This window comes from Pelecanus crispus, chromosome 6 (assembly GCF_030463565.1).
Source record: "Pelecanus crispus isolate bPelCri1 chromosome 6, bPelCri1.pri, whole genome shotgun sequence".
Classification (NCBI taxonomy): Eukaryota; Metazoa; Chordata; class Aves; order Pelecaniformes; family Pelecanidae; genus Pelecanus; species Pelecanus crispus.
In genome coordinates, this window is record NC_134648.1 from 71705378 (window position 1) to 71728088 (window position 22711).

The 22711-nt window shown below is 61.4% G+C and overlaps 2 protein-coding genes across 3 annotated transcripts in view; both read left to right on the forward strand.

Moving 5' to 3' along the window:
• Positions 1 to 4388, forward strand: part of TRIM9 (tripartite motif containing 9) — a 75939-nt gene extending 71551 nt beyond the window's left edge. For both annotated transcript variants that reach the window (XM_075712140.1, XM_075712142.1), the window contains 3 exons: positions 783 to 1086; positions 1876 to 2038; positions 4326 to 4388. In XM_075712140.1, the coding sequence (XP_075568255.1) occupies positions 783 to 1086; positions 1876 to 2038; positions 4326 to 4388 (530 nt within the window). The remainder of the gene's footprint in view (positions 1 to 782; positions 1087 to 1875; positions 2039 to 4325) is intronic.
• Positions 4389 to 9339: 4951 nt separating this feature from the next.
• PYGL (glycogen phosphorylase L) lies at positions 9340 to 22440 on the forward strand. The gene is made up of 20 exons (XM_075712095.1): positions 9340 to 9582; positions 11095 to 11196; positions 12847 to 12925; positions 13215 to 13318; positions 14549 to 14680; positions 15697 to 15808; positions 15891 to 15973; positions 16968 to 17111; positions 17294 to 17386; positions 17657 to 17803; positions 18408 to 18571; positions 18673 to 18787; positions 19700 to 19801; positions 19880 to 20027; positions 20141 to 20199; positions 20639 to 20780; positions 20956 to 21163; positions 21243 to 21377; positions 21961 to 22027; positions 22252 to 22440. Exons 1-20 carry the CDS (start codon positions 9340 to 9342, stop codon positions 22438 to 22440), a joined length of 2568 nt encoding a protein of 855 aa, XP_075568210.1.
• Positions 22441 to 22711: the final 271 nt, after the last annotated feature.

The following is a 22711-nucleotide window of genomic DNA, read 5'->3' on the forward strand; positions in this document are numbered from 1 at the left end:
GATTTGCAGTATCCGAGTCCCGTGCATTTAAACCAGCAGCCCTACTGAGTCCTGGAGGTTTTCAGGCATTTTCCAGCCTTCCCATGAGCTAGCTCTTGTCTTACGTGTGGCCGGTTGCTCTGCAGGGAGGTTTCTCGGCGTGACGTAGCATCTCTGTTAATGCAGACCTTTGTATGTGCTTTTGGTTCCCAGGGCCGCCAGCCCTCAAACACGCACACGCAGTTTATCTGCTAATCCTCAGTCCCCTTCCCACCCTGGGCCTGACCCTGCAAACTGTTGCTTGCATGAGTAACCCTTAGTCGTAAGAGTAAATTACGTTAGCTAGAGCCTGGAGACCTGGCCAGGATCGCACGTCTCCTGCTAGGGCTAAATTTTAGGAGATCGTGAGGATCCCGTGGGCTGACGAGCTGAGACAGACGGATGGTGGGAGGGGATGGAGACAGCCAGGCACCGGGAAGCCGCAAGAGCAAAACTCGTCTGAGTCCCGGCCGTAAAACCTCAGCCAGGCTGCAGCTGCACAAGCTCAAGGCATCCCTCCGTGATGGAAGGTGCCCTCCGTGGTGGAAGGCGCCCTCCGTGAGCCGGCAGCCCCCTCCGCTCTGCCGCTCCCTGCCTGCTTCTCGCTGCCGCGGCGGTGCGCAGCAGCCCGAGCCCCCGCCGTGCCTTCACGCTATGTGTCGGCCCTGCATGCAGCATGCGCTGTTTCGTGTCCGCTCCCCGTGGCTCGGTCACCGACGGCCGTGCTCCCGCCAGACTAACCTGATGTCGTTTGTGTGTTCCAGTTGCTTGGTTTTCTTTCGATCCTGCCTCTGCCCATGCTGACATCATCTTTTCTAATGACAACCTGACTGTCACCTGCAACAGCTATGATGACAGGGTTGTGCTGGGGAAAACGGGCTTTTCCAAAGGGCTCCATTACTGGGAGCTGTCAATCGATCGTTACGATAACCACCCTGACCCGGCCTTCGGTGTGGCACGCATCGATGTCCTGAAGGATGCCATGCTGGGCAAGGACGACAAGGCCTGGGCCATGTACGTGGACAATAACCGGAGCTGGTTCATGCACAGCAATTCCCACACCAACAGGTACGTGGTCTGGAACAGGGTCTTCCTCCCAGAGACCACAGCCCAATTTTGGCCCAAGTAAGAGCCCGTGGCTTTTCCAGTGGCACCTTCAGGTGCCCACGGGAAGGGTGCCGTCTCTCCTAATCACCTCTATTGGAGGATGCGCCCTCATCCCAAGCGAAGGACAGTCCCTACCTCCCTGGTTCTGCCTTGCTCCAATATTCCTTCCCTGCCTACTGCGACTCTTTCCGTGCCGAGTCCTCCCCCGAGCATGCACGGCACCGCTCCTGTGTAGCACCCCCTTCCCGTTAACACCCAAAGCCTTGCAACTCGTGCGACAAGAAAACAGTGTTTGCCTTTATCCCTGTGCCGCAGCTATTGCTCGCTTTCCCCATGGGACAGCGGGGCTGAAGGCTTTGAAGCTTGCGGTAGCTTGGGGAGAGCCTGGTGTCACCTTCCCGCAGCCTCGAGGGCCGCTCCCTGATGGGTCAGCAGGTTTTGAAGGGGGCCCTGCAGCTTTGCTCGCCAGGTCCGCTTGCTTTCCCCCATGGTTGCGTTGCTGCGGCTGCTCTGGTAGGTAGCTTTGCCCTCGGGGACGTCCCGGCAAGCGGAGAGCAACTCTGCCAGAGGCTTGAGGAGATGCCCAGGGACTTGTGAGTGTGGCTGGGATGGGTGCAGGTCATGGCCTGGCTCCTGGGCGAGCTGTGAAGTTCAGCATCGTCAGCCCTTCTTGAGGTCCATGGCCTGAACCCCAGCCAGGAGCACAAGGGACATGAAGCCAGAGATGCTCTGATCTTCTCGCCCCCACAGAACCGAGGGCGGGATAACGAAAGGCGCCACGGTGGGAGTGCTGCTGGATTTGACCAGGAGAACCTTGACGTTCTCCATCAACGAGGACCAGCAAGGGCCCGTCGCCTTTGAGAACCTGGAGGGACTCTTCTTCCCCGCGGTCAGCCTCAACAGGAATGTGCAGGTATGTGCTTTGACCGTGCTCTCCGGAGCACCGCAGCGGCTGAGCTTGCTGGCAGACTCCCTCTAATGCTGCAGTCACTGATACTCAGCGGCGTGGGGACATCGTGGAGCGGGGAGGGCTCTTGTGCAACAGGGGCAGCTTGGAAAGACCTAAATTTACACCCTGAACCACCTGCGAGGCTCTAAAATCAGGTGTCCTGGTTTCGGCTGGGATAGAGTTAATTTTCTTCCTAGTAGCAGGCACAGTGCCTTCCGGCTCCCTGCTCCAGGTTTCTCCATCAGGGCTGATGAAGCACCAGGGTTCTCCGGCCCTCTCTGGTTGATGGGGTTTGACAACTCCGTTTTGTGATACTACCCCACGAGAGCCTCACCAGCTCTTGCAGCTCTCCCAGGACCCAGATAGGAGCATTACCAGGGAGAAGGGCACCTTTTACAGCCTATTTTCCTCTGGGGAGTTTCAAACCCCTCTTCTCTCCCTCTCTCCCAAGCTCTCAGCTCTCCTGAACATCACCAAGCGGTGGCTCCCTGGGTCTATCCGGTATTTTCGTCTTTCATTTTTCTTCTCACCAATCTCATCCCTGCTATCCTCTCCCCCAACAAGCCCCCCGCGTTCACCGAACCTGGCTTTGGCACATCCACCCTGCCACCGCTTGCACCTCCAGCACTGCACAAGCGCCCAGGCACGTCCTAGGGCACGTTGCACGTAATGGATGACCTCAGGGTGTCGAGCATTTGGGTCTTCTGCAGCGCACGTCAAAGGCATCACCTCTCTGCAAGGGCAGAGGCACCAAGTGACCTCCGTAAATTAGGGATCCGTGGATTAGGGCATGCTCTGCTGTGTTGTCCGTCGGGATACAGGGCATGCTGTCACCAAGGCAGGGACAGTTTGCCAGCAGCGCTTGGGGCAGAGGTTGGTCAGTGCCATCCCAAACCCTGGGAGCATCCCTGCCGGAGCATCCCACCCCAGGGGCCTTGCAGGTGGAGAGGGGCTGGCAAATGTGCGCCGTGCCGGGGCTGTGCCGGTGCTTAATTCGGAAACATAAAAGAAGCCCCTCTTGTCTGCGCTGCTTTTAGAGGTTATCGTATTAATTCGGTGTGGAAAAAACATCCTGCCCTGTGATGGGTTTCATTCCTAGCAGAATCTTCTACCCAGCCCTAAAAGCCGAGGGCATCTCTAGAGCCGCTCTGCTTTCTGAGAGTTCTCTGGGCGAGGCAGAGCTTAAATCCCCTGACAACAGAGGAGCCCCATGGGATGCTGATAAAAGGCTGCTGATAAACCCAAGCCATTCGTTATCCTTCTTCAAAGGTGTATGAGCAATTAAAAATTACTCTAATTAGGAGGGAAATAATTGTATTTTAGACAAAGTTGTCTATAAATCTGTATCTGAAGGGGAAAATGCTGCTGTTCCGATAAAAGAAGGAATCGCGCTTTGCTCCCAAATTAAAGGATTTGTGGAGGAAACCGAATGACCCATGCACAGCTCCTCGGCGCGCATGTGGGTATTTGCAGGACCTGGCCCCTCGCCGGGTCAGTCCGTTCGAGCGGAGCCGGCCCGTAGCCCTTCCTACGGACCAGGGTTTTCCTAGACACAGCGAGCATCAGGTCTCTGCTATTTCTTCCACTTTCCCTTTGTCCCCGTGCTGCGGTCGCTGCCACATCGCTCCCCGTCCCCAGGCGATGCCGGGCCGAGTGCCTAGCTCCCATTTTGCACTTGAGCATCCCCGGAGCGTGGTCCTGCCCCAAACACCCCGCCGCTACTCAGCTTCCCCGCCGCAAAGGCCCTTCCTCCCGACGGCAAGTGGCCACGTCCCCTCCGCTGCACGGGGGGCTTGGCTCGGGGGCTTCTCGGAGGTCTCCTTCTGTACCGAGTGGCTTCGCTGTCCTTCAGCCTCCTCCATACCCTTTCGTCCATCCTGTCTGCAGAAAGACCCAACTGCTGCCCTGTCCCACCTCTCCGGCAGCCGACTGTCGGATCCGTCCGCAGCTAGCTGGGAATATTTGAGGCTTGGTACCGCTGGTACCAGCAGTCCCGCTTCACAGGAGCCCCAGCAGCGCAAGCGAGTCATAAAAAAGCGAGATGGGAGCCACCGCCGTGGTCCTGGGGACAGCATCTCCCACCCCCTGGGTCCCCGCTGCAGCGGCGGGGGGTGCGCAGCGAGGCAGGAGGAGCGGCGGGTTCCCTGCAAGCTCTCGCGCCGCATCCTGCCTCGACATTCCGGCTGCCGTGCCATGGGCTGCCCCACCAGGCACGGAAGGATGCAGCCGAGCCCTGTATATCTCGTTGCAGGTGACGCTGCACACCGGCCTGCCGGTCCCTGAATTCTACGCTTCACGCTCGGCCATGCCGTGAGGATGCTCCCGGAGCCGGCTGCCTCTTCTCGGGATGAGAGGAGCCAGCCCGTTCCCTCCTGCGGGACGAGGCCGGCCGCCGAGCCGCCGGGTCCCTGCTCGGCCGCCGGCCGGAGACAGGGAGGCAAAGCAGGAAAGAAGACCCTGGCTTTTGGCCGCCTCTGGTCTCCGCCCTCCCGCGCTGTCCTGTATGTGTGCGCTTCGCTGTTTAGCTCTTTTTGGCTGATGAAGTACCTAGGTAGCCTGAGATGTTCCTCTGTGTCCGCTTTTAGGTTTGGTTTTATTGACTTGAGTTGGGGTTTGGGGGTGGGGGGGTGGGGAGCCGTTTCGTCTCATTTGGCAGAGCGCTTTCCCCTCCCGTGGGGCTGGCCGGAGGGACCGAGGAGGGACCCCCGCCACCGGAAAGCTTTCACCCACGCCAGCCCCGTTACTTTGCAGGATATTTCTTTCCCCCGTGGCCTTTCTTGCAGAGCGTGTAGAGGTGGGTCCTGGATTACCAGTCAGTCTCCGTGTCCTTACCAAAACGCCCGGCCCCGGCCCTCGTCCCCCCGCGGCATTTCTGTGGGGCGCAGCGGTGGGGCCGGGGGGGGCTGCCCTGTCCCCGGGTGCCGGCAGACCCTCAGTCCGGCGCCGAGCGCCTGCCGCCCTTCTCACCCCCGGCTCCCCGCAGCCCGGCGCCGGCACGCGCGCCACAGCCATACGCCGGCGAGTCCTCGCCCGGCTCTTTGGAGATGAGCATTTATTTTTTTATAGTTGCCGTATAAAGCCTAGCCTTAAATACTAACTGATAGTGTCCTTCCGTTCACCGGAGAATTCGTTCTGCAGTGAGTGTCTGACGGGGAGCCCGGGGATGATGGGGAGGGGGATGAGGTTGGGGATGGGGAGGAAGGAGAGCTGGCCACAGCCCTGCCACGCACTCAGGAATACGTGCCCGCTGCCCCGTGCCTGCTGCCGGCAGCAGTTCCCGTCAGCCTCCACTCCCGACCCTGACTTTCTGGTAATTCAGAGGCAGGAGAGGAGCGGGAGGTGGCGGGCGCCGTGCCCGCTGCCAGCCCCCGTTCCCGTGCCGAGGCCGCCTGCATGCGCATGTCCCCACGCTTCGCTTTTCGGTCCTTCCTCGTCTCCCCAGCGCGGCTGGCGGGGCTGGGGGAGGTGGCGGTGTCGCTGCCGGACGGGTGCCAGCGTGCCCGGCCCGGCCGGAGAGCTGCAGCTCCTCGATCCGGGATCGGCGGGGAGCTACGGGAGTACCGGTCCAGCAGAAAGACAAATGTAAATAGCCCGCTCCCTTCCAGCGTCCCTTCCATTCTCTCTAGGACGGTCCCATTCGCTCCCTTGTTGCTCTAGTATTAAGTTTACCTAATTTATTGGATGGGTGCTATCTTGTCGACTTACACCGAGGAGTTTCTCTCAGCTGCAGGAGAGCCGTGTTGCGGGACAACGCCGAGCAGCTCTTTGGTGAATTCCTGACGAGCCCCCGTGGCCGGCTCACCCGGGGCTCCTCTCTCAGCCGTTATCCCCGGTTCTTTAGGATGTCCATGGTGCTTATTAGACTCCCAGTGATTGTAAGACGTCGTCCCCCTGTACCGCGATGATAGCTGCATACAGCCGCTGTACTGAAGAGAAGTGTCATGTTTGCTGTTCTAATAAAGGACTTTTATGAGAGAAGGGCAGCGCTTCCCAGAGCATCTCTGCGCCGCCACAGCTTCGGTTGCCATCTCGTGTGTCCCCCCCCGGTGCAGGTCACCAGACACGTCCCTGCACCCTGACCGCTGGGAGATGGCGGCAGAGAACGGGCAGAACTCGGTTCGTGGGAGGGAGGGGGGCACAGAAGCCAGCCGAAACCCAGCGCTGTGGCAGCACCATAAGATGAGCGAGGGGTGGGGGGAGCTCGTGCTGCCGTGTCCCCTTTGCCGGCACGGCAGCACCACAGCACCCTCTCCCCGTCATGGTGCACAGCCGGCGAGGCAGCAGCACCCGCGGGGCAGCGGGGACGGGAATTTTTCCACCTCATGACCAGGAGCTGCCCCAGGAGGGAGATGGGTCATTGCAAACCCCGTGTTACGCCTGTGGTGCTCTTGGGGAGCTAACCCCGGCACAGCCATGAACCCCAAATCCAGCAGCCCCACATCCCACCCAGCCTTTTCCCAACCCTCTCCCTTCCCCAGCACGCTCCCGCCTCCCTTCTTCGTGTGCACGAGGAGCGGTGACGATTCCCCATTCCCAACGTGGGTGCTGGGACGGCGGGAGAGGGGAGGGGGCAGCTCCCAGCTCCGCTGCCCCACGGCGACACGGGGCCCTCCCGGGGCTCCCCGCTCCACCTGCAGCCATCAGCAGGGGAGTTTGGGGGGACCAAGGGGTGGTCCCGGGTGCTGAGGAGCAGGGATGTAAGGAAGGAGGGATGGCATCCGGCGGGAGGGAGGAATTGCCTAGGCTGGATACGGAGCAGCATCTCCCGGGGGGCCAAGCCGCTGCGTCCAGCCCAGCGCAGCCACCCCAACACCAGCCCCGACCTGGGGACCCTGCCAGGACGAGAGATCGTAGAATCACAGAATGGTTTAGGTTGGAAAAGACCTTGAAGATCATCCAGTCCAACCATTAACCTAACACTGCCAAGTCCACCACTAAACCAATTAAGGGGAGAGGAGCAATTTCATGTTTCCTGGCTTGGTGGCTGGATTAGTTTTTAATGAAAGTAAAACCAGGAATCACTAAGGTCGGAAAGGATCTCTAAGATCATCAGTCCAACCATCAACCCAACACCCCCATGCCCGCTAAACCATGTCCCAAAGTGCCACCTCTGCCCCTTTTTTGAACACATATTTTGAACCCGCTCTAGGCACCGAGCCCCTGTCTGCTCTGTATCTGGCCTTTAGGGACGAAGGAACCAAGCCCAAGCTTCCGCCCGGACAATAATCCTTCCATCCACCCTGTGAAAAATCAGGAAGATGGCTCACATTCCTTCATTTCCACATCGCCCGTGGGCAGTTTGGGAACCAGCCCCTTCTCCGAAGGCTGTGGCTGAGCCGCTGCGGCCCTTTGCCGGCTCAGCGCGGAGCCTGGTGCTTGCTCGCTCCCAGCCGGGTGACGGCCGGGGTGGCTGGGTTAATGCCGGGAGCACGCGCGGCCCGGCCAGCCCGCGGCACAGCGGCCGCCTGGCCTTGCTCTTGGGCCGCGCGCGGTTTAGCTTCGTAGAACCGGGCAGGGAAAACGCGCAAGGCTGGAAAGGCTGCGCCGGCATGGCTGGAGGAAGAGGAAGAGGTGTTGCGTTGTACGCTCAGATCAGCTATTCTTGCCCTCGGGAGGAACCGGAGGCAGGAGGCAGGGCAGGACTCCGCAGGCAGGCAGGGCAGGCAGGCCCGGAGCCGGTCACGAGAAATCCCACGCCATTTCCAGCGGGATTGCGGAGCGGGCAGAGAAAAGTGAGGAGGCGAGGGGGCAGGGGAGACGGCTGCGAGGGAGGGGGTGCAGGGGAAGAAGGGGTGCAGGGGAAGAAGAGGTGCAGGGGAGGGGCTGCAGGGAAAGAAGGGGTGCAGGGCAAGAAGAGGTGCAGGGGAAGAAGGGGTGCAGGGGAGGGGCTGCAGGGAAAGAAGGGGTGCAGGGCAAGAAGAGGAGCAGGGGAAGAAGGGGTGCAGGGGAGGGGGTGCAGGGCAAGAAGGGGTGCAGGGGAAGAAGAGGTGCAGGGGAGGGGCTGCAGGGAAAGAAGGGGCTGCAGGGCAAGAAGAGGTGCAGGGGAAGAAGGGGTGCAGGGGAGGGGGTGCAGGGGAAGAAGGGGTGCAGGGGAAGAAGAGGTGCAGGGGAAGAAGGGGTGCAGGGGAAGAAGGGGTGCAGGGGAGGGGCTGCAGGGAAAGAAGGGGTGCAGGGCAAGAAGAGGTGCAGGGGAAGAAGGGGTGCAGGGGAGGGGGTGCAGGGCAAGAAGGGGTGCAGGGGAAGAAGGGGTGCAGGGGAAGAAGGGGTGCAGGGGAAGAAGGGGTGCAGGGGAGGGAGGTGCAGGGCAAGAAGGGGTGCAGGGGAAGAAGGGGTGCAGGTGAGGGGGGTGCAGGGAAGGGGGTGCAGGGGAGGGGGGTGCAGGGAAAGAAGGGGTGCAGGGGAAGAAGGGGTGCAGGGGAAGAAGGGGTGCAGGGAAGGGGGTGCAGGTGAGGGGGATGCAGGGCAGGGGGTGCAGGGGAGGGAGGTGCAGGGCAAGAAGGGGTGCTGGGAAGGGGGTGCAGGGGAGGGGGGGTGCAGGTGAGGGGGATGCAGGGCAGGGGGTGCAGGGGAGGGAGGTGCAGGGCAAGAAGGGGTGCTGGGAAGGGGGTGCAGGGGAGGGGGGGTGCAGGTGAGGGGGATGCAGGGCAGGGGGTGCAGGGGAGGGAGGTGCAGGGCAAGAAGGGGTGCTGGGAAGGGGGTGCAGGGGAGGGGGGGGTGCAGGTGAGGGGGGTGCAGGGCAAGAAGGGGTGCAGGGGAGGGTGCAGGGGGGGTGCAGGGCAGCAGTCGGGCAGGGGGGGTCCCCCTGGGCCCCCGGAGCGCCCCCCGGCTCCTCGCCCGCCTCCTCTCCGCGCACCCCCCGGGGGCGGCCGGTCCCCGGGCCTCCCCCTTGGCGCAGCCCCGGCGGCCGCTCCCGCCCCACGAGTGGGCGGCCCGTGGGGCGGCCCCTCCCCGGGGCACCGGTAGCCCGGCCCAGCCGGCGAGCTCAGCCCCGGGGCGGAGGCGGAACCCGGTGCCGGCGCTCAGCTCCGCCGAGCCCGGTGCCCCCCCCCGTCTCCCCGAACCCCCCCCCCCCGAGCCCGGTGTCCCCCCGTGTCCCCGCACCCCCCCCCCCACCGATCCCGGTGTCCTTGCAGCCCCCCCCCCACGGACCCCGGTGTCCCCCCCTGTCCCCGCATCCCCCCCCCACCGAGCCCCGTGTCCCCCCGTCTCCTTGCATCCCCCCGACCCCAGTGTCCCCCCGTGTCCCCGCAGCCCCCCCCGCCGTCATGTCGCGACCGCTGTCGGACCAGGAGCGGCGAAAGCAGATCAGCATCCGCGGGATCGTGGGAGCCGAGAGCGTGGCCGAGCTGAAGCGGGGCTTCAACCGGCACCTCCACTTCACCCTGGTCAAGGACCGCAACGTGGCCACCCCCCGCGACTACTTCTTCGCCCTGGCCCACACCGTGCGGGACCACTTGGTGGGACGCTGGATCCGCACCCAGCAGTACTACTACGAGAAGGACCCCAAGGTGGGAGCGAGGGGATGCTGGAGAGGACCCCTTTTGCCAGGGCAGGGGGTGGAGGGTGGTGGGAAACCCCGACCCCACCCCAGTTTTCCCAAGGTGGGTCCTGCGTTCTGGCCGGGCTGGGAGCGGGGGGATGCATAAAGCCATCGTGAGCCCCTCGGGTGCAAACCCTCCTGCAAACACGCTAGGAGAACACGGATAATAGGGAGGCCCTGCTTTTTCTTGCGTTTAGGGATATCCCCCACTGTCTTTGCCGAGCGGAGGGACTGGACTTTTAACAAGCGAGGCCACTGTCCTTTGCTTTGCAAAACAAACACGGCGCGGCTTGGCCGGGAGCTGGGTGCAGGGCATGGGAACAGCGTTTGTTGTCCTGCAGCGCTGGCGTGGGTGCGGTCTACCAAAAGCAGCTGCAAAGCCTTCTAGGGTGAATTAGCCGAAAGGCTTAAACGAAGCCCAAGCCAGCCGCGAGCAGGCCTCGGTTAAAATAGGCGCACGCCTAATCCGCGCCGCGGGGATCCTCGGAGCGTGAACGATCCGGTTCGTGCAGGAGTTTCTGCGCCGCTGCTCTGTCTGCGCTGGTTTGCGCCGAGCGCGGGGCTCCGGCTGCCGGGGGGATTAAGCCGTAATCCCCTCCTGACACCTGGACAACTCTTGTCGGCTCCAATTTCTTCCCGGCAAGGGAACACCTTGCTGGGGCCGTGCCAGCCCCTGATAGCTCAGACCCCTCCGTGTTGTGTAAGGGTGAGGAAAAATAAAAGCTGAGCCTCTTGCCAGGGCTTGAATCTGGGCGCTGAGCCGTGCTGGGTGCCGTCTGCCCGGCATCGCTGCCTCCGGCTCTGCTGGGACCAAACCCACCCTGCCCAGCACATCCCATCGCCGTCCCCAGCCCGACCCCGCACAGGTCCTGCGGAAACCTGTCAAGTCAGCGGCTTCCTCCAGCCTAAATCCTTCCGTAAAACCTGCCGACGCCGGGGGACGGCTTACACAAGCCTACGTGTTACTGGCCGCATCCTGCCCCCGTCGTGTCAGCGAGAGCGTGCAGTGCTCCTCAGACCGAACCCCCCGGGGACGGCAGAGGAAGCCCGTGTCCCTGCGGCTGTCACACGCAGACGGCGACGGTGGCTTGCTCGGTTTGCTGTGCAGCTCGCGATGACATTAGGAAACGTCTCCTCTTTAAAGTTTAACTTTGTACCACCACGGCTACCGGCATGCTCGGGGTGATCATCCTGAAGCCGTCCCTGCTCTCGGACAGGCTGCCGGGGCTTGTCCAAGGAAAACCGCCTCGGCGCTGCCCTCTTCCCTGCTTGGGAAACAGCAGTGGCAGGAGAGCAGGGCCGGGGCTGCAAGGCACGGCCGCCTCCGAGCAGCTCCAGCCCTCAAATTCCCGGTGCAAACCACCCTGCTTTTGTTGAGAGTCGGGCTTTTTCCTCTTGCTTCGAGGTTACACCCGATAGCGGCTTCTCCAGCCTCCTCCGGCCCCGGGGAAGGTGACCAGGGGGTGGTTTTCTCTTTCAGAGGATTTACTACCTCTCCCTGGAGTTTTACATGGGGCGGACGCTGCAGAACACCATGATTAACCTGGGGCTGCAGAATGCCTGCGATGAAGCCATCTACCAGGTGAGCATCCCAGGGGGGTCGGTGAGGACCCAGACTCGGGGGGCTCCACGCTCTCTCCGGCTCCTGGGGATGTTTGTGTTTCACCGCGCTGGCTGCAAACTGCTCCCCAGTTTGCTCCCCAGGCGATGCCTTACTGGATAAACGCTGCTCCAGGACCTGCTCTTGAAAGGCCCGGGGCCACAGCCGGTGCTTGCAGCCCGATCGGGGCTGCCCAGCCCGGCGGCTGCGTGCTGAGGGATGCGGCACGGTGCTGCTGAGCACCGGCAGGACGGAGGCTGAAGCCCACAAACTGCAAGGAAACTCGTGGCTCTATGCACGAGGCCATTAATAGCTATAATCGATGGCAGAGCGGAATAAAACCTTGGCTGAACTCAACCCCAGCCTGGCGCTGGCACCGACGCCATCGTACGTGGCTGGGGAGGTTGCACAACAGCAGGAGCAGCTTTCGTGCAAACACAGAGGAACTTATTTTTAGGATTTTTTAAAATTTTTTATCTGTTGACCTTGCAATGAGGATGGCAGCTCGGCTGGGGGTGAGGGTAGAGGGGAAGAGCCCGGGATGCTACATGGTGGCAGCCTGAGGAAGCGGAAGGTGTGAGGTTATTCGGAAATCCTCCTCTTTGCAGCAACGGCAGGTAAAGCTCCGAGGGAAATCCTCCTTACTGCATATGCGGAGCCCCCGGGACACAAATGCCAAATGTTTCTAAAATAAAATGTTTGGCATAATAGAAATCACTTAAGATATTTCTGTAGGCGTTCAGGGCTGCCGATGAAATTCAGAGCTGTGCAGCCTAGTGCCGTGAAACACCGGCGCTGGTGCTCCCAGATCCGTCTCTGACTGGCCAGTTTGGGAGAAGGTGCTGCCCACTTACACAGGAGCGGTGCAGGGTCCGGCCCTCCTGCACGGGTGGCCGTGGGACCGGGGCTGTCCCTGCTTACTGCGACTGTGGGACATCGGGGGGACATCGGACCAAGAGGTTTCCATGGGAAAAGGTGGCTCAGCCCTGGCAAGGCACCGTCTTATTTCCCGCTGAGCTGCCCGAGGAGCTTTGCATAGGCAAAACCTCTTCCTCCCACAGCGTCACAGGCTGGAAACTTTACATTTCCTTGTAAAAGTGGTGTAGCTGCTTCTCCGGGCGTCTCCGTTGAAGGGCGATGCCTGGAGCCAGGGCGACGGGCACCTGGGTGCCTGCCCCAGCGGGGCTGCAGCCGTGGGGCTGGGGCATGGAGAGAGGGGAACAGGCCCAGGAACGAGCCCTGGGAGACCTGCCCGAAATGTCTGGGACCATGAAAGCAGCACTTTCGTTATGGCTGGGTGCCCCCCACCCCTGGAATCTCGTCCGCAGCGGGGTCAAGGACTTGCGTGTCCCTTGTAAAAGGTGACTTAAACGCCAGAGCTGGGCCCTGTCGCAGCGTGGAGTGGCAGTGGAGAAGGGGGACTTTGCTTTGGATGCAAATCCCCAGCTGCAGGGATGGGTCTGGCAGGCTCGGGTGCCTTTCCACCCCTCCTGAAGCCCACCTGCAAGCGGGGGGGGCAGCAGCGGCGGGCGCAGGGCAGCACCCCGGGGTGCGTGCCAGCGGTGCCTCCCCTCCGCGTGGCTGGGCACTCTGAGAGTCTCCAGCCCGTCACCTTCTCCTTCTCATCTGTAGCTCGGGCTGGACATGGAAGAGCTGGAAGAAATCGAGGAGGATGCCGGGCTCGGCAACGGCGGGCTCGGCAGGCTTGCTGGTGAGTGAGCCCCCCAAACGGTCTCGTTGCCTGGGTGGTGGGGCACAACCCCGCAGCCTTTGCATCTGCCATGGGGGGTACCTAAACCTTGGCGGGGGGGGGGGTTATGGCTCCGTGCACGGGGCGAGAGACGCGGGGTGGCTGGCAGCGAGCGGTGGCTGCTGGCCCTGGCTCCGCGGGGCAGCTGCTTGCGGCCGTCGGCTCTCCATGGGGAGAAGGAGCCGCTGCCTGCCGGGGCTCCGGGCTCCCCCGGGAAGCGCAGCTCCCTGCTCTCCTCTGTCCCTGGCAGCCTGCTTCCTCGACTCGATGGCCACGCTGGGGCTGGCAGCCTACGGCTACGGCATCCGCTACGAGTACGGCATCTTCAACCAGAAGATCCGGGATGGGTGGCAGGTAGGGACAGAGGCGCGTGGCCCTCACCTTCCCCCGGCACGGCTGAAGCCCCGAGCCCGGCCTCTCCCTTAAATCAGGCGAAGATCAGGGAGTTCGGACACCCTCCCTTAGCCTGGAGGATGCTGGAGCCAGAGTTGGTGCTGTGACATTTCAAACTTGTCAGATGTTTTCTCGAACGAGTTTAACTTCTTAAACCGGTGCGAGCGCATAGCATCCCTCCCTGCGGCGGGGAAGCTTGTCCTTCATCCCGCCTGGCTCCAGCCCCTGTCTGGGGCTGCGGTAGGACCGGAGAGGTCCCTGCTTCCGCTGCCGCCTCTCCGGCATCCCCGCTCCGCCTGCACGGAGCCGCAGCCGCCCCAGGCCCTGTGCATCCTAGCAGCTCCTGGCAGGGGCCAGCGGGATGCTCTCTTTGGGAGTTTTTTGGCTGCTTCAGGCTGCCCTCATCCGCGTCCGCAGCGTGCCCTGCTCGGGGCCAGCAGCACCATGAGAGCAGGCGAGGGTGGAGGAGCTGTGTCCCTATTCCTGGCGGGGATGGTTTCGCTGAGGCGGTACGGCGGTGGTGTGGGGAAGTCTGGGGGAGGCCAAATCCAGCCCCCTCCCAGCCTGGCTGCGCTGCTCGACACCTGGGTCAAAAAGCATGAGAGGGTGGAAGGGGCTGCTTTGGAAATGCAATGGAAAACATGGTGTGCATCTGCAAAACTGCTGGTGGGAGACAACCCCGAATAGCCAGAGGGACTCTGTGAGCGTCTCCAAAAAGCTGTACCTACGGCCAGCAAGTGGAGGCCTTTCCTCCTCGCTGCTGTGAACAAGCGATTCCTCGGCTGCTGCGTCCTAACGGGGCTTATCTCCTCTGACCCCCACGCATCGCCCCTGCCGCCCAGAGCTCCGACCCAGCCGTGCCGAAACTCCCATTAAGAGGGTTAGCGGTGTCTCGGTCGCAGCGGTGTTAGTGGTGCGCTAAGAGAAACGTTGCCTTCATCCCCACCTCCTCATCCCCATCCATCACCCCTCCGGCAGGGAGACCCCGGGGTTCAGGGTGGTCGGGGTAGAGCCCTGCCTCCGGGCTCACCCTGCGGTGCCAAAATTTGGGTTTAGGGCGGACGGACTCCGAAGCGTCATCCCCTTTGCCATGAGCAGCCGGAGCTTTTCCCAGCCAGCCTCCACGGGGCACAACCCGGGGAGGTCCGCGGCGCTGGGCGGCCCCGTCACCGCTCTCGCTCCCTCCGGCAGGTAGAAGAAGCCGACGACTGGCTCCGGCATGGCAACCCCTGGGAGAAAGCCCGTCCCGAGTACATGCTGCCTGTGCATTTCTACGGCCGGGTGGAGCATGCTGCCACCGGTGCCAAGTGGGTCGACACCCAGGTACGGGCCGGGGCCGGCGTGCGGGGAACCCCCCTTGCGTGGTCCAGCCAGCGTCCCTGCCAGGGAGGGTTGTGCCGGTGAGGCTGCATCACTGGGGTGGAAAAGACAGTGGTGGAGCAAACTGGGAAGGAGATGGACATAGGGATGGGGACAGGTTTTGCTGCTCCACCTCTGCAGCCAACCTCTGAAATACCCAAAAGCACCTCCCAGCAGGTCTGCGTGCAATGCAACGGCTCGGCACGGCGGCTTAAATTAAGCTTCCTGACCCTCGCAAGCCTCTCTCCATCCCCTGAGCGCTTCTGGCAAATACCAGCTGCCGGGCAGAGCTGGGAGAGCCGGGGTGTCCCCAGGGCAGGGGCTGGGGGTACCAAGCACATCCCCATAACTGCCTGACTGGAGGGGGTGGGGAGGGGAGTCGGTCTCTTCTCCCAAGTGACAAGCGAGAGGACCAGAGGAAATGGCCTCAAGCTGCGTCAGGGGAGGTTTAGATTGGATATTAGGAGAAATTTCTTTCACGGAAAGAGTGGTCAAGCATTGGACCAGGCTGCCCAGAGAGGTGGTGGAGTCCCCATCCCTGGAGGGGTTCAAAAAACGGGCAGAGGTGGCACTTTGGGACATGGTTTAGTGGGCATGGGGGTGTTGGGTTGATGGTTGGGCTGATGATCTTAGAGCTCCTTTCCAACCTTAGTGACTCCTAGTTTTTACTTTCATTAAAAATAATCCAGCCACCAAGCCAGGAAACATGAAATTATGACTCTCCCCTTAACTGGTTTAGTGTTGGAGTTGGCAGTGTTAGGTTAATGGTTGGACTGGATGATCTTAAAGGTCTTCTCCAATCTAAACGGTTCTATGATTCGATGATTCTATGCATGCAACCCTGTGAAGGTGGATGCCACCCTGAGCTCACTCCTGCGGAAGGGTCTGTGGGACGGGAGGGCTCTGGCAGGGCCGGGGGGACATGGGGGGACACCAACCGGGGGCACAGCCCGGCTCCGGCTGCCCTGCCGATGTCCTAGGTGGTGCTGGCGCTGCCCTACGATACACCCGTGCCCGGGTACATGAACAACACCGTCAACACCATGCGCCTGTGGTCGGCTCGGGCGCCCAACGACTTCAACCTGCGAGACTGTAAGTGGGTGCTGGTGGGGTGCCGAGCGGGACAGGGCGCAGGGGGGTCCTGCACCCACCTTACCCCTCTGCTCCTCCCCAGTCAACGTCGGAGACTACATCCAGGCCGTGCTGGACAGAAACCTGGCGGAGAACATATCCCGCGTCCTCTACCCCAACGACAACGTAAGTTGGGGATGGAGGGGTGTCCCCGTTTTAGGGATGGCTAAAGATTGCGGAGCAGCCCCTCTCGCCGGGACGTTGCAGAGATCTTTTAGTTGCGTTTCAAGCCGTCTGTAGTGCTTGGATGGGGATTGCTGCCTCTCACCAGCGCTGCTCGGGGCTGCAGCAGACAAGCGCGTTCCCAGGCAAATCTGTGCTCAGCACGGTAAAGGGAGTGGGGATGAGCACGTCCTGCTGCAAAAATGTTCCTCGAGTCTCAAAATACAACATGAGGGAAAACTGATGAACGCCGCTGGCATTTTCCTGACCTTCCCTTGCAGCCCAGGACCAGAGATTGTGCTTCAAATTCCCCTTTGCATCCCAACCTCTCGCTGCGGGGTGTTCTTGCCGTGCTGCACGAAGGCACGATGGGATGTACAGCCCTTCCCCGGGCACAGAACGAGTTGCGGAGTCGGGAAAGAAGGCGAAGAGCTGCTCTTCCTGCTCTGCAGCCTGTTTGGGCAGGCCCTGATGTTTTTTTTTTTTCCCTGTATAATCCTACCCCGGCGTTCCCAGCTGGTGAGGAGAGCCGGGGACACCACGGCGCCGGTGCTGAGGTTGCCTCCCGCAGATCCTCTCTCGCAGACCAGCGTGTTGATGTTTTGGGCTGTGTGAACGATGGTTTTAATTCTTGTCTTAGAAATAGCTCCTAGGTGTTACAGCCCCTGTGGCTTCCCTTCCCATTGCCCCAGTAACTTTCCTTGCAGCCGAAATTTTCCAACCAGGGAGAACAGGTTTTGACGGTGCTCGGGGTGGGGGGGATTTAACCTCTGTTTGTACCAGCACATCTCAAACCCCCGTGCTGAAATCTGGAAAGCGAGAAGATGTTGGGGTTAGAGCTGCTGCCAACACCGGCGCTGGTGGAAGCACTGGGGGCTCGTGCCGTGCAGCTCCTCCAGCGCAGGCGTGCCTGGGCAGCGCGGTGCAATCCCGCAGTGTCCTGCTCCTCTGCTCACAGTTCTTCGAGGGGAAGGAGCTGCGGCTGAAGCAGGAGTACTTCGTCGTGGCTGCCACCCTCCAGGACATCATACGCCGCTTCAAAGCGTCCAAATTTGGGAGCACAGAGAGTGTCCGAACCGTGTTTGATTCCTTCCCCGACCAGGTACGAGCCGTGGTTGCTCCGACGTGTGCCTTGGAGCTCGTTTGGACGCCTCCCAGATGCACACCCAGGGCTGGAGAGGTTTTGTGGGCCCTCCGTGGGTGCCGTGCCCAGCTGACTTGAGCAGTGGGATGCCCGCGCGTCCCCCACGTGTCCCCAGTGTGCCACCCCTGCTCTCCCTGCAGGTCGCCATCCAGCTGAACGACACACACCCTGCCATGGCCATCCCTGAGCTGATGAGGATTTTGGTGGACATCGAGAAGCTGCCGTGGAACAAGGTAGGGAGACCCAACCTGGCCCCTGGGTCCCCTCTGCTTGCATCCACCCTCCTGCCCGCCCGTGGTAGAGGAGCTGGGGAACCAGTTTCGTAGCTGCTGGTGGCCCTGGGGACGGATGTGGAGCAGTCAGGTTGGGTTGAACCAGTATGGAGATGGAGGAGCCAGCTCGGCTGGGCTGCTGGCTGCCGTGGGAGGACCATGCGTGGGTGCTGGCACCCGCCCGGCGCTGCCTCCAGCCTCGCTGCTCAGCGCCGGCTCTCCCCCCGGCAGGCCTGGGACATCACCAAGCGTACCTTCGCCTACACCAACCACACGGTGCTTCCCGAAGCCCTGGAGCGCTGGCCGGTGGACCTGGTGGAGAAGCTGCTCCCCAGACACCTGCAGATCATCTACGAGATCAACCAGAGGCACCTGGATGTAAGTGCCTTGGGGCGGCGCAGGAGCCCTCTCCGGAGAGGAGGACGGCGATGGCACACGTTGTGCCGGCGGGATTAGGGGGAGGCACAAACCAGTGATGTTGGGTGTGTGGCCGGGTGGTTCTGGCTGCTATTTTGGGAGGCTGGTGTATAGGAAAGCCCTTCCCGCCAGTCTGTTGCCATCCCGCAGTTAGTGGCTATTTTAAAGACTTCACCCATCGCTCCAGGGACTTACCTGCTGGCATTGCTTTGCTCCCTAAACGCTAAATGCATCCTGGGGGATGAGGTTGGGGGTACAAAGGAGATGGTGGTTCAGCCTCCTGGTCTGGTAGCATGAGGCTTTTGCCCAAACAGCCCCGCTGGCCAAGCATGTGCCCACAAGCCCGTCTCCATGGGGGCTTGGGGGTCCTTCTGTCCAGACATCCGTGCTGGGGAAGGGCACCCTTTGGGAGGGGGTTTGCACCGTCACTCTGGAGTAAAAGCCACCGCTCTGGCTGGTGCCAAATGCGTTGGAGACGTTGCTGTGGCCCCCTCCTCGGGAGCCATCGGGTGGGACATCCCTAAGCACCAGCACCGCTCACCGCCTCTCCGGCCTCCACCGGCAGCACATCGCGTCCCTCTTCCCTAACGACGTGGACCGGCTGCGGAGGATGTCCCTGATAGAGGAGGGAGGCACCAAGAGGATCAACATGGCCCATCTCTGCATCGTCGGCTCCCACGCTGTCAACGGCGTGGCGAAGATCCACTCCGAAATAGTCAAGACTCAAGTGTAAGCGCATGGAGGGAGGCGGTGGTGGATCACCCTCGGCTTGGAAATGGTGGTGGTGCCAGGTGGGCGAGCCTGAAGCTGTCCCTTCCTTGTCCTCGCAGCTTCAAGGACTTTGCAGCGCTGGAGCCAGAGAAGTTTCAGAACAAGACCAACGGCATCACCCCACGGCGCTGGCTCCTGCTCTGCAACCCGGGGCTGGCGGAGCTCATCGCGGAGGTAACGGCGTGGGGGGGACGCGCTGACCCCCGACGCTTCCCGACCACAGGGACACTGCCCGCGGGGACGCTGCTCCAATCTCAGCCATCTGAGCCCAGGTGTGCCCAGGTGGCCAGGGTGGCCAACAGCACCCTGGCTTGTGTCAGGGACAGTGTGGCCAGCAGGAGCAGGGCAGGGATCGTCCCCCTGCACTCGGCGCTGGGGAGGCCGCACCTGGAATGCTGTGTCCAGTTTTGGGCCCCTCAGCACAAGAAGGACATTGGGGTGCTGGAGCGTGTCCAGAGAAGGGCAGCGGAGCTGGGGCAGGGTCTGGAGCACAGGGCTGGTGGGGAGCGGCTGAGGGAGCTGGGGGTGTTCAGCCTGGAGAAGAGGAGGCTGAGGGGAGACCTCATCGCTCTCTGCAGCTCCTGGCAGGAGGGGGCAGGGAGGGGGGGTCGGGCTCTTCTCCCAAGTGACAAGTGATAGGATGAGAGGAAATGGCCTCAAGCTGCACCAGGGGAGGTTTAGATTGGATATTAGGAGGAATTTCTTGACGGAAAGAGTGGTCAAGCATTGGAACAGGCTGCCCACAGAGGTGGTGGGGTCCCCATCCCTGGAGATGTTCAAAAAACGGGCAGAGGTGGCACTTTGGGACATGGTTTAGTCTACTCTCCCCTTAACTGGTTTAGTGGTGGACTTGGCAGTGTTAGGTTAATGGTTGGACTGGATGATCTTAAAGGTCTTTTCCAACCTAAACCATTCTATGATTCTATGATTTACATCTTTTAAATGGTCAAGCTCTGTTTGCATCTCACCCGAGTCCCCTGCTCCCGCTTTCCAAGCGCCGCTGGCTTTGCCGGGCGGGAGCAGCGTGCCCGATGAAGGCGGCCGCCCCCGTCCCGTGGTCAGCGCGTGCCTGTGCTCCCGTTGCAGAAAATAGGGGAGGACTACGTGCGGGACCTGAGCCAGCTGACAAAGCTGCACGAGTTTGTGGACGACGACCGCTTCATCCGGGAGGTTGCCAAAGTGAAGCAGGTGAGGGGTGCGGGCAGGGGGGCCGCAGGCAGCGGGAGCACCGGCCCGGGGGCTGACGCGCTGCCTGCCCTCACCCAGGAGAACAAGGTGAAGTTCGCGCTGTACCTGGAGAAGGAGTACAAAGTGAAGATCGACCCGTCCTCCATGTTCGACGTGCACGTGAAGAGGATCCACGAGTACAAGCGGCAGCTGATGAACTGCCTGCACATCATCACCATGTACAACCGTAAGCCACCGCGCACCCCGAGGGGACAGGCTGCCCTGGGGGGGCACGAGCATCCCGATCCCCCGGGGCTGCAGCTAAAACAGAGGGTCACACCATGCTGCTGTCTTCTCCAGGCATCAGGAGGGATCCTGCGAAGCTGTTTGTGTCGAGGACAGTGATCATTGGGGGCAAGGTAAGTTGGGTCAGGATTTTTAGGCATTTTGGAGGAAGCCCTGGAAAATTCCCTAGGGGATTTGGTTGTAGATACTCTCGTGGGGTTGTCTCCCCGAAGGCCTCTAGGAAGTCCTGAGGCAGCACTTGTTGGCTTCAACCCACGCAATGTTCTGCTGCCTACAGTCATGCAAGCCCCCCAAAACTTGGTGGCTTCAACCCAAGCAAGGTTCTGCTGCCTACGGTCATGCAAGCCCCCAAAAACTTGGTGGCTTCAACCCGCGCAAGGTTCTGCTGCCTACGGTCATGCAAGCCCCCAAAAACTTGGTGGCACAATACATGAGTTGGATGAGGGATGAGAGCAGGGCTGAGCGAGTGCTTCCCTGGGCACGTGGGAGCTGGGTGCTCCTCACCTGCCCCTGGCACCAGCCCTCCAGGGTCACCCGTGGCTTTTCTCCTAGGCTGCCCCAGGGTATCACATGGCTAAAATGATCATCAAGCTCATTAACGCTGTGGCTCAGGTGGTGAATAACGACCCCGTTGTGGGGACCAAGCTGAAGGTCATCTTCCTGGAGAACTACAGAGTCTCGCTGGCAGAGAAAGGTAGCCCACGTGGGACACGCTGTGGGGAGGGGATGTCCACCCCGTGGCTGTCCACCCCGTGGCTGTCCACCAGCCCATGGGTTTATCAGAGACAGCAGATCTAACATCCTTCGCCCCAATACAAACCCAAAGCTGGTCACCATGAGCTCCTTGCATCCATGTGTTTTGTTGGCAGTGATCCCTGCTACCGACCTGTCGGAGCAGATCTCCACGGCGGGCACCGAGGCATCAGGTACGGGCAACATGAAGTTCATGCTGAACGGGGCTCTGACCATCGGCACCATGGATGGAGCCAACGTGGAAATGGCCGAGGAGGCTGGAGAGGAAAACCTATTCATCTTCGGCATGAGGGTGGAAGACGTCACGGAGCTGGACAGGGAAGGGTGAGGGCTGGGGACGCCACGGGGGTGCCACCACAGGCAGCTGGGGCAGCACCATCTCATGTCAACCCTTCCCTGCCAGGTACAACGCCCAGGAGTACTACGACCGGCTCCCCGAGTTGAAGCAAGCCATTGACCAGATTAAGAGCGGCTTCTTCTCCCCGAAGGAGCCTGACCTCTTCAAAGACGTGGTCAACATGCTCTTCCACCACGACCGGTGAGGCCTGGGATGCCATCCATCCCCCGGGTTGGGTCTCCACCAAATTCCCGGTGCCCATGCAGAGCAGCCCCCTGCCCCAACCATCCACCCTCTGGCTGATAAGGTCCCATTTTCTGGCCCTGATGTTGCGTACGTGGACGAGCGATTGATGCTCTGTGTGTACAAAAGGTTCTCCATGTACGGCACTTCCCGCTTGCCGCATTAACGCCTGGGGTACATTAAGGCCAAGACACATTTGGGTGCACAGCCCTTGCCAGATGATAGATGCTTTTAGGTATCTCAAGGGCTTTCCTGGCCGGAGCACTAAGCAGCCAAGGGCCGTGGGTGTTTGCACCGGGGAAATGTTTTCCCAGTGACCTGATGCAGGGTGTCCCATCCTGGCCCTGCATCGCAGCACCCGCGGGCTTGCAGGGCTCTGTACAAACAGGGCTGGGGGGGGAAAATCCGTCTGAAGCACTCATGTTTGAGGAAACCCCAGATCTGGCAGCCGGAGCCCCGTGCGCCGCCGCCACCGGCCACCGCCGCGCTCCCACTGGCGCATTTCTGCCGTCGTTGACTCCCCCTTTCTTCGCTGCTACAGGTTTAAAGTTTTTGCAGACTACGAGGCTTACGTCAAATGCCAAGAGAAGGTCAGCGAGCTGTACCGGGTGAGTTCTGGCCTGGGGGCAAGGCGGGGGGAGCCGTGATGGGGGCACAATATCCCATCCCAGAGAAGGGCTCTGGCAGGGTTGTACACGTAGATGGGTTCCCGGCAAGGAAACCCCTGGCTGTGCTGCTGCAGGGGGTCCCTGGTTGAAAGCCGGTCTCGGGGCCAACGTGGCACCCATGGGCGCAAGCCTCCGGCCGCACTGTCCCACCACTCTCCTTGCAGAACACCAAGGCGTGGACCAAGATGGTCATCAGGAACATCGCGGCAGCCGGCAAGTTCTCCAGCGACCGCACCATCAAGGAGTATGCCCGGGACATCTGGCACGTGGAACCCTCTGACCTGAAGATCCCGCCGCCTAACGAGCCCCGGGATGTGGTCGAGGACAAGACCCCCAACGGCACCGCGGCGTAGGGGCACGGAGCCACCGCCGGCTGGAGCCAGGGGACGTGAGCACGTGTGCTGTAAATTTTTCCCTGCTGTCTAGTCTCTACGTTGCTGCTGTTGGCTTTCCTACGGATGGGGAAGGGGGCGGGGGGGGGGGGAATTTTTATAATCTAAGTGTCGTGCGGAAAGCGAAACCGCGTCGCCCTGTTGCTTGCATAGGTTCTAAAAATAAAAGTGCCACTGGAGTCCAAGGGGCTGTTTGCTGGAGCCTAAAATTAGGGACTGGGCTCGCTTGCAC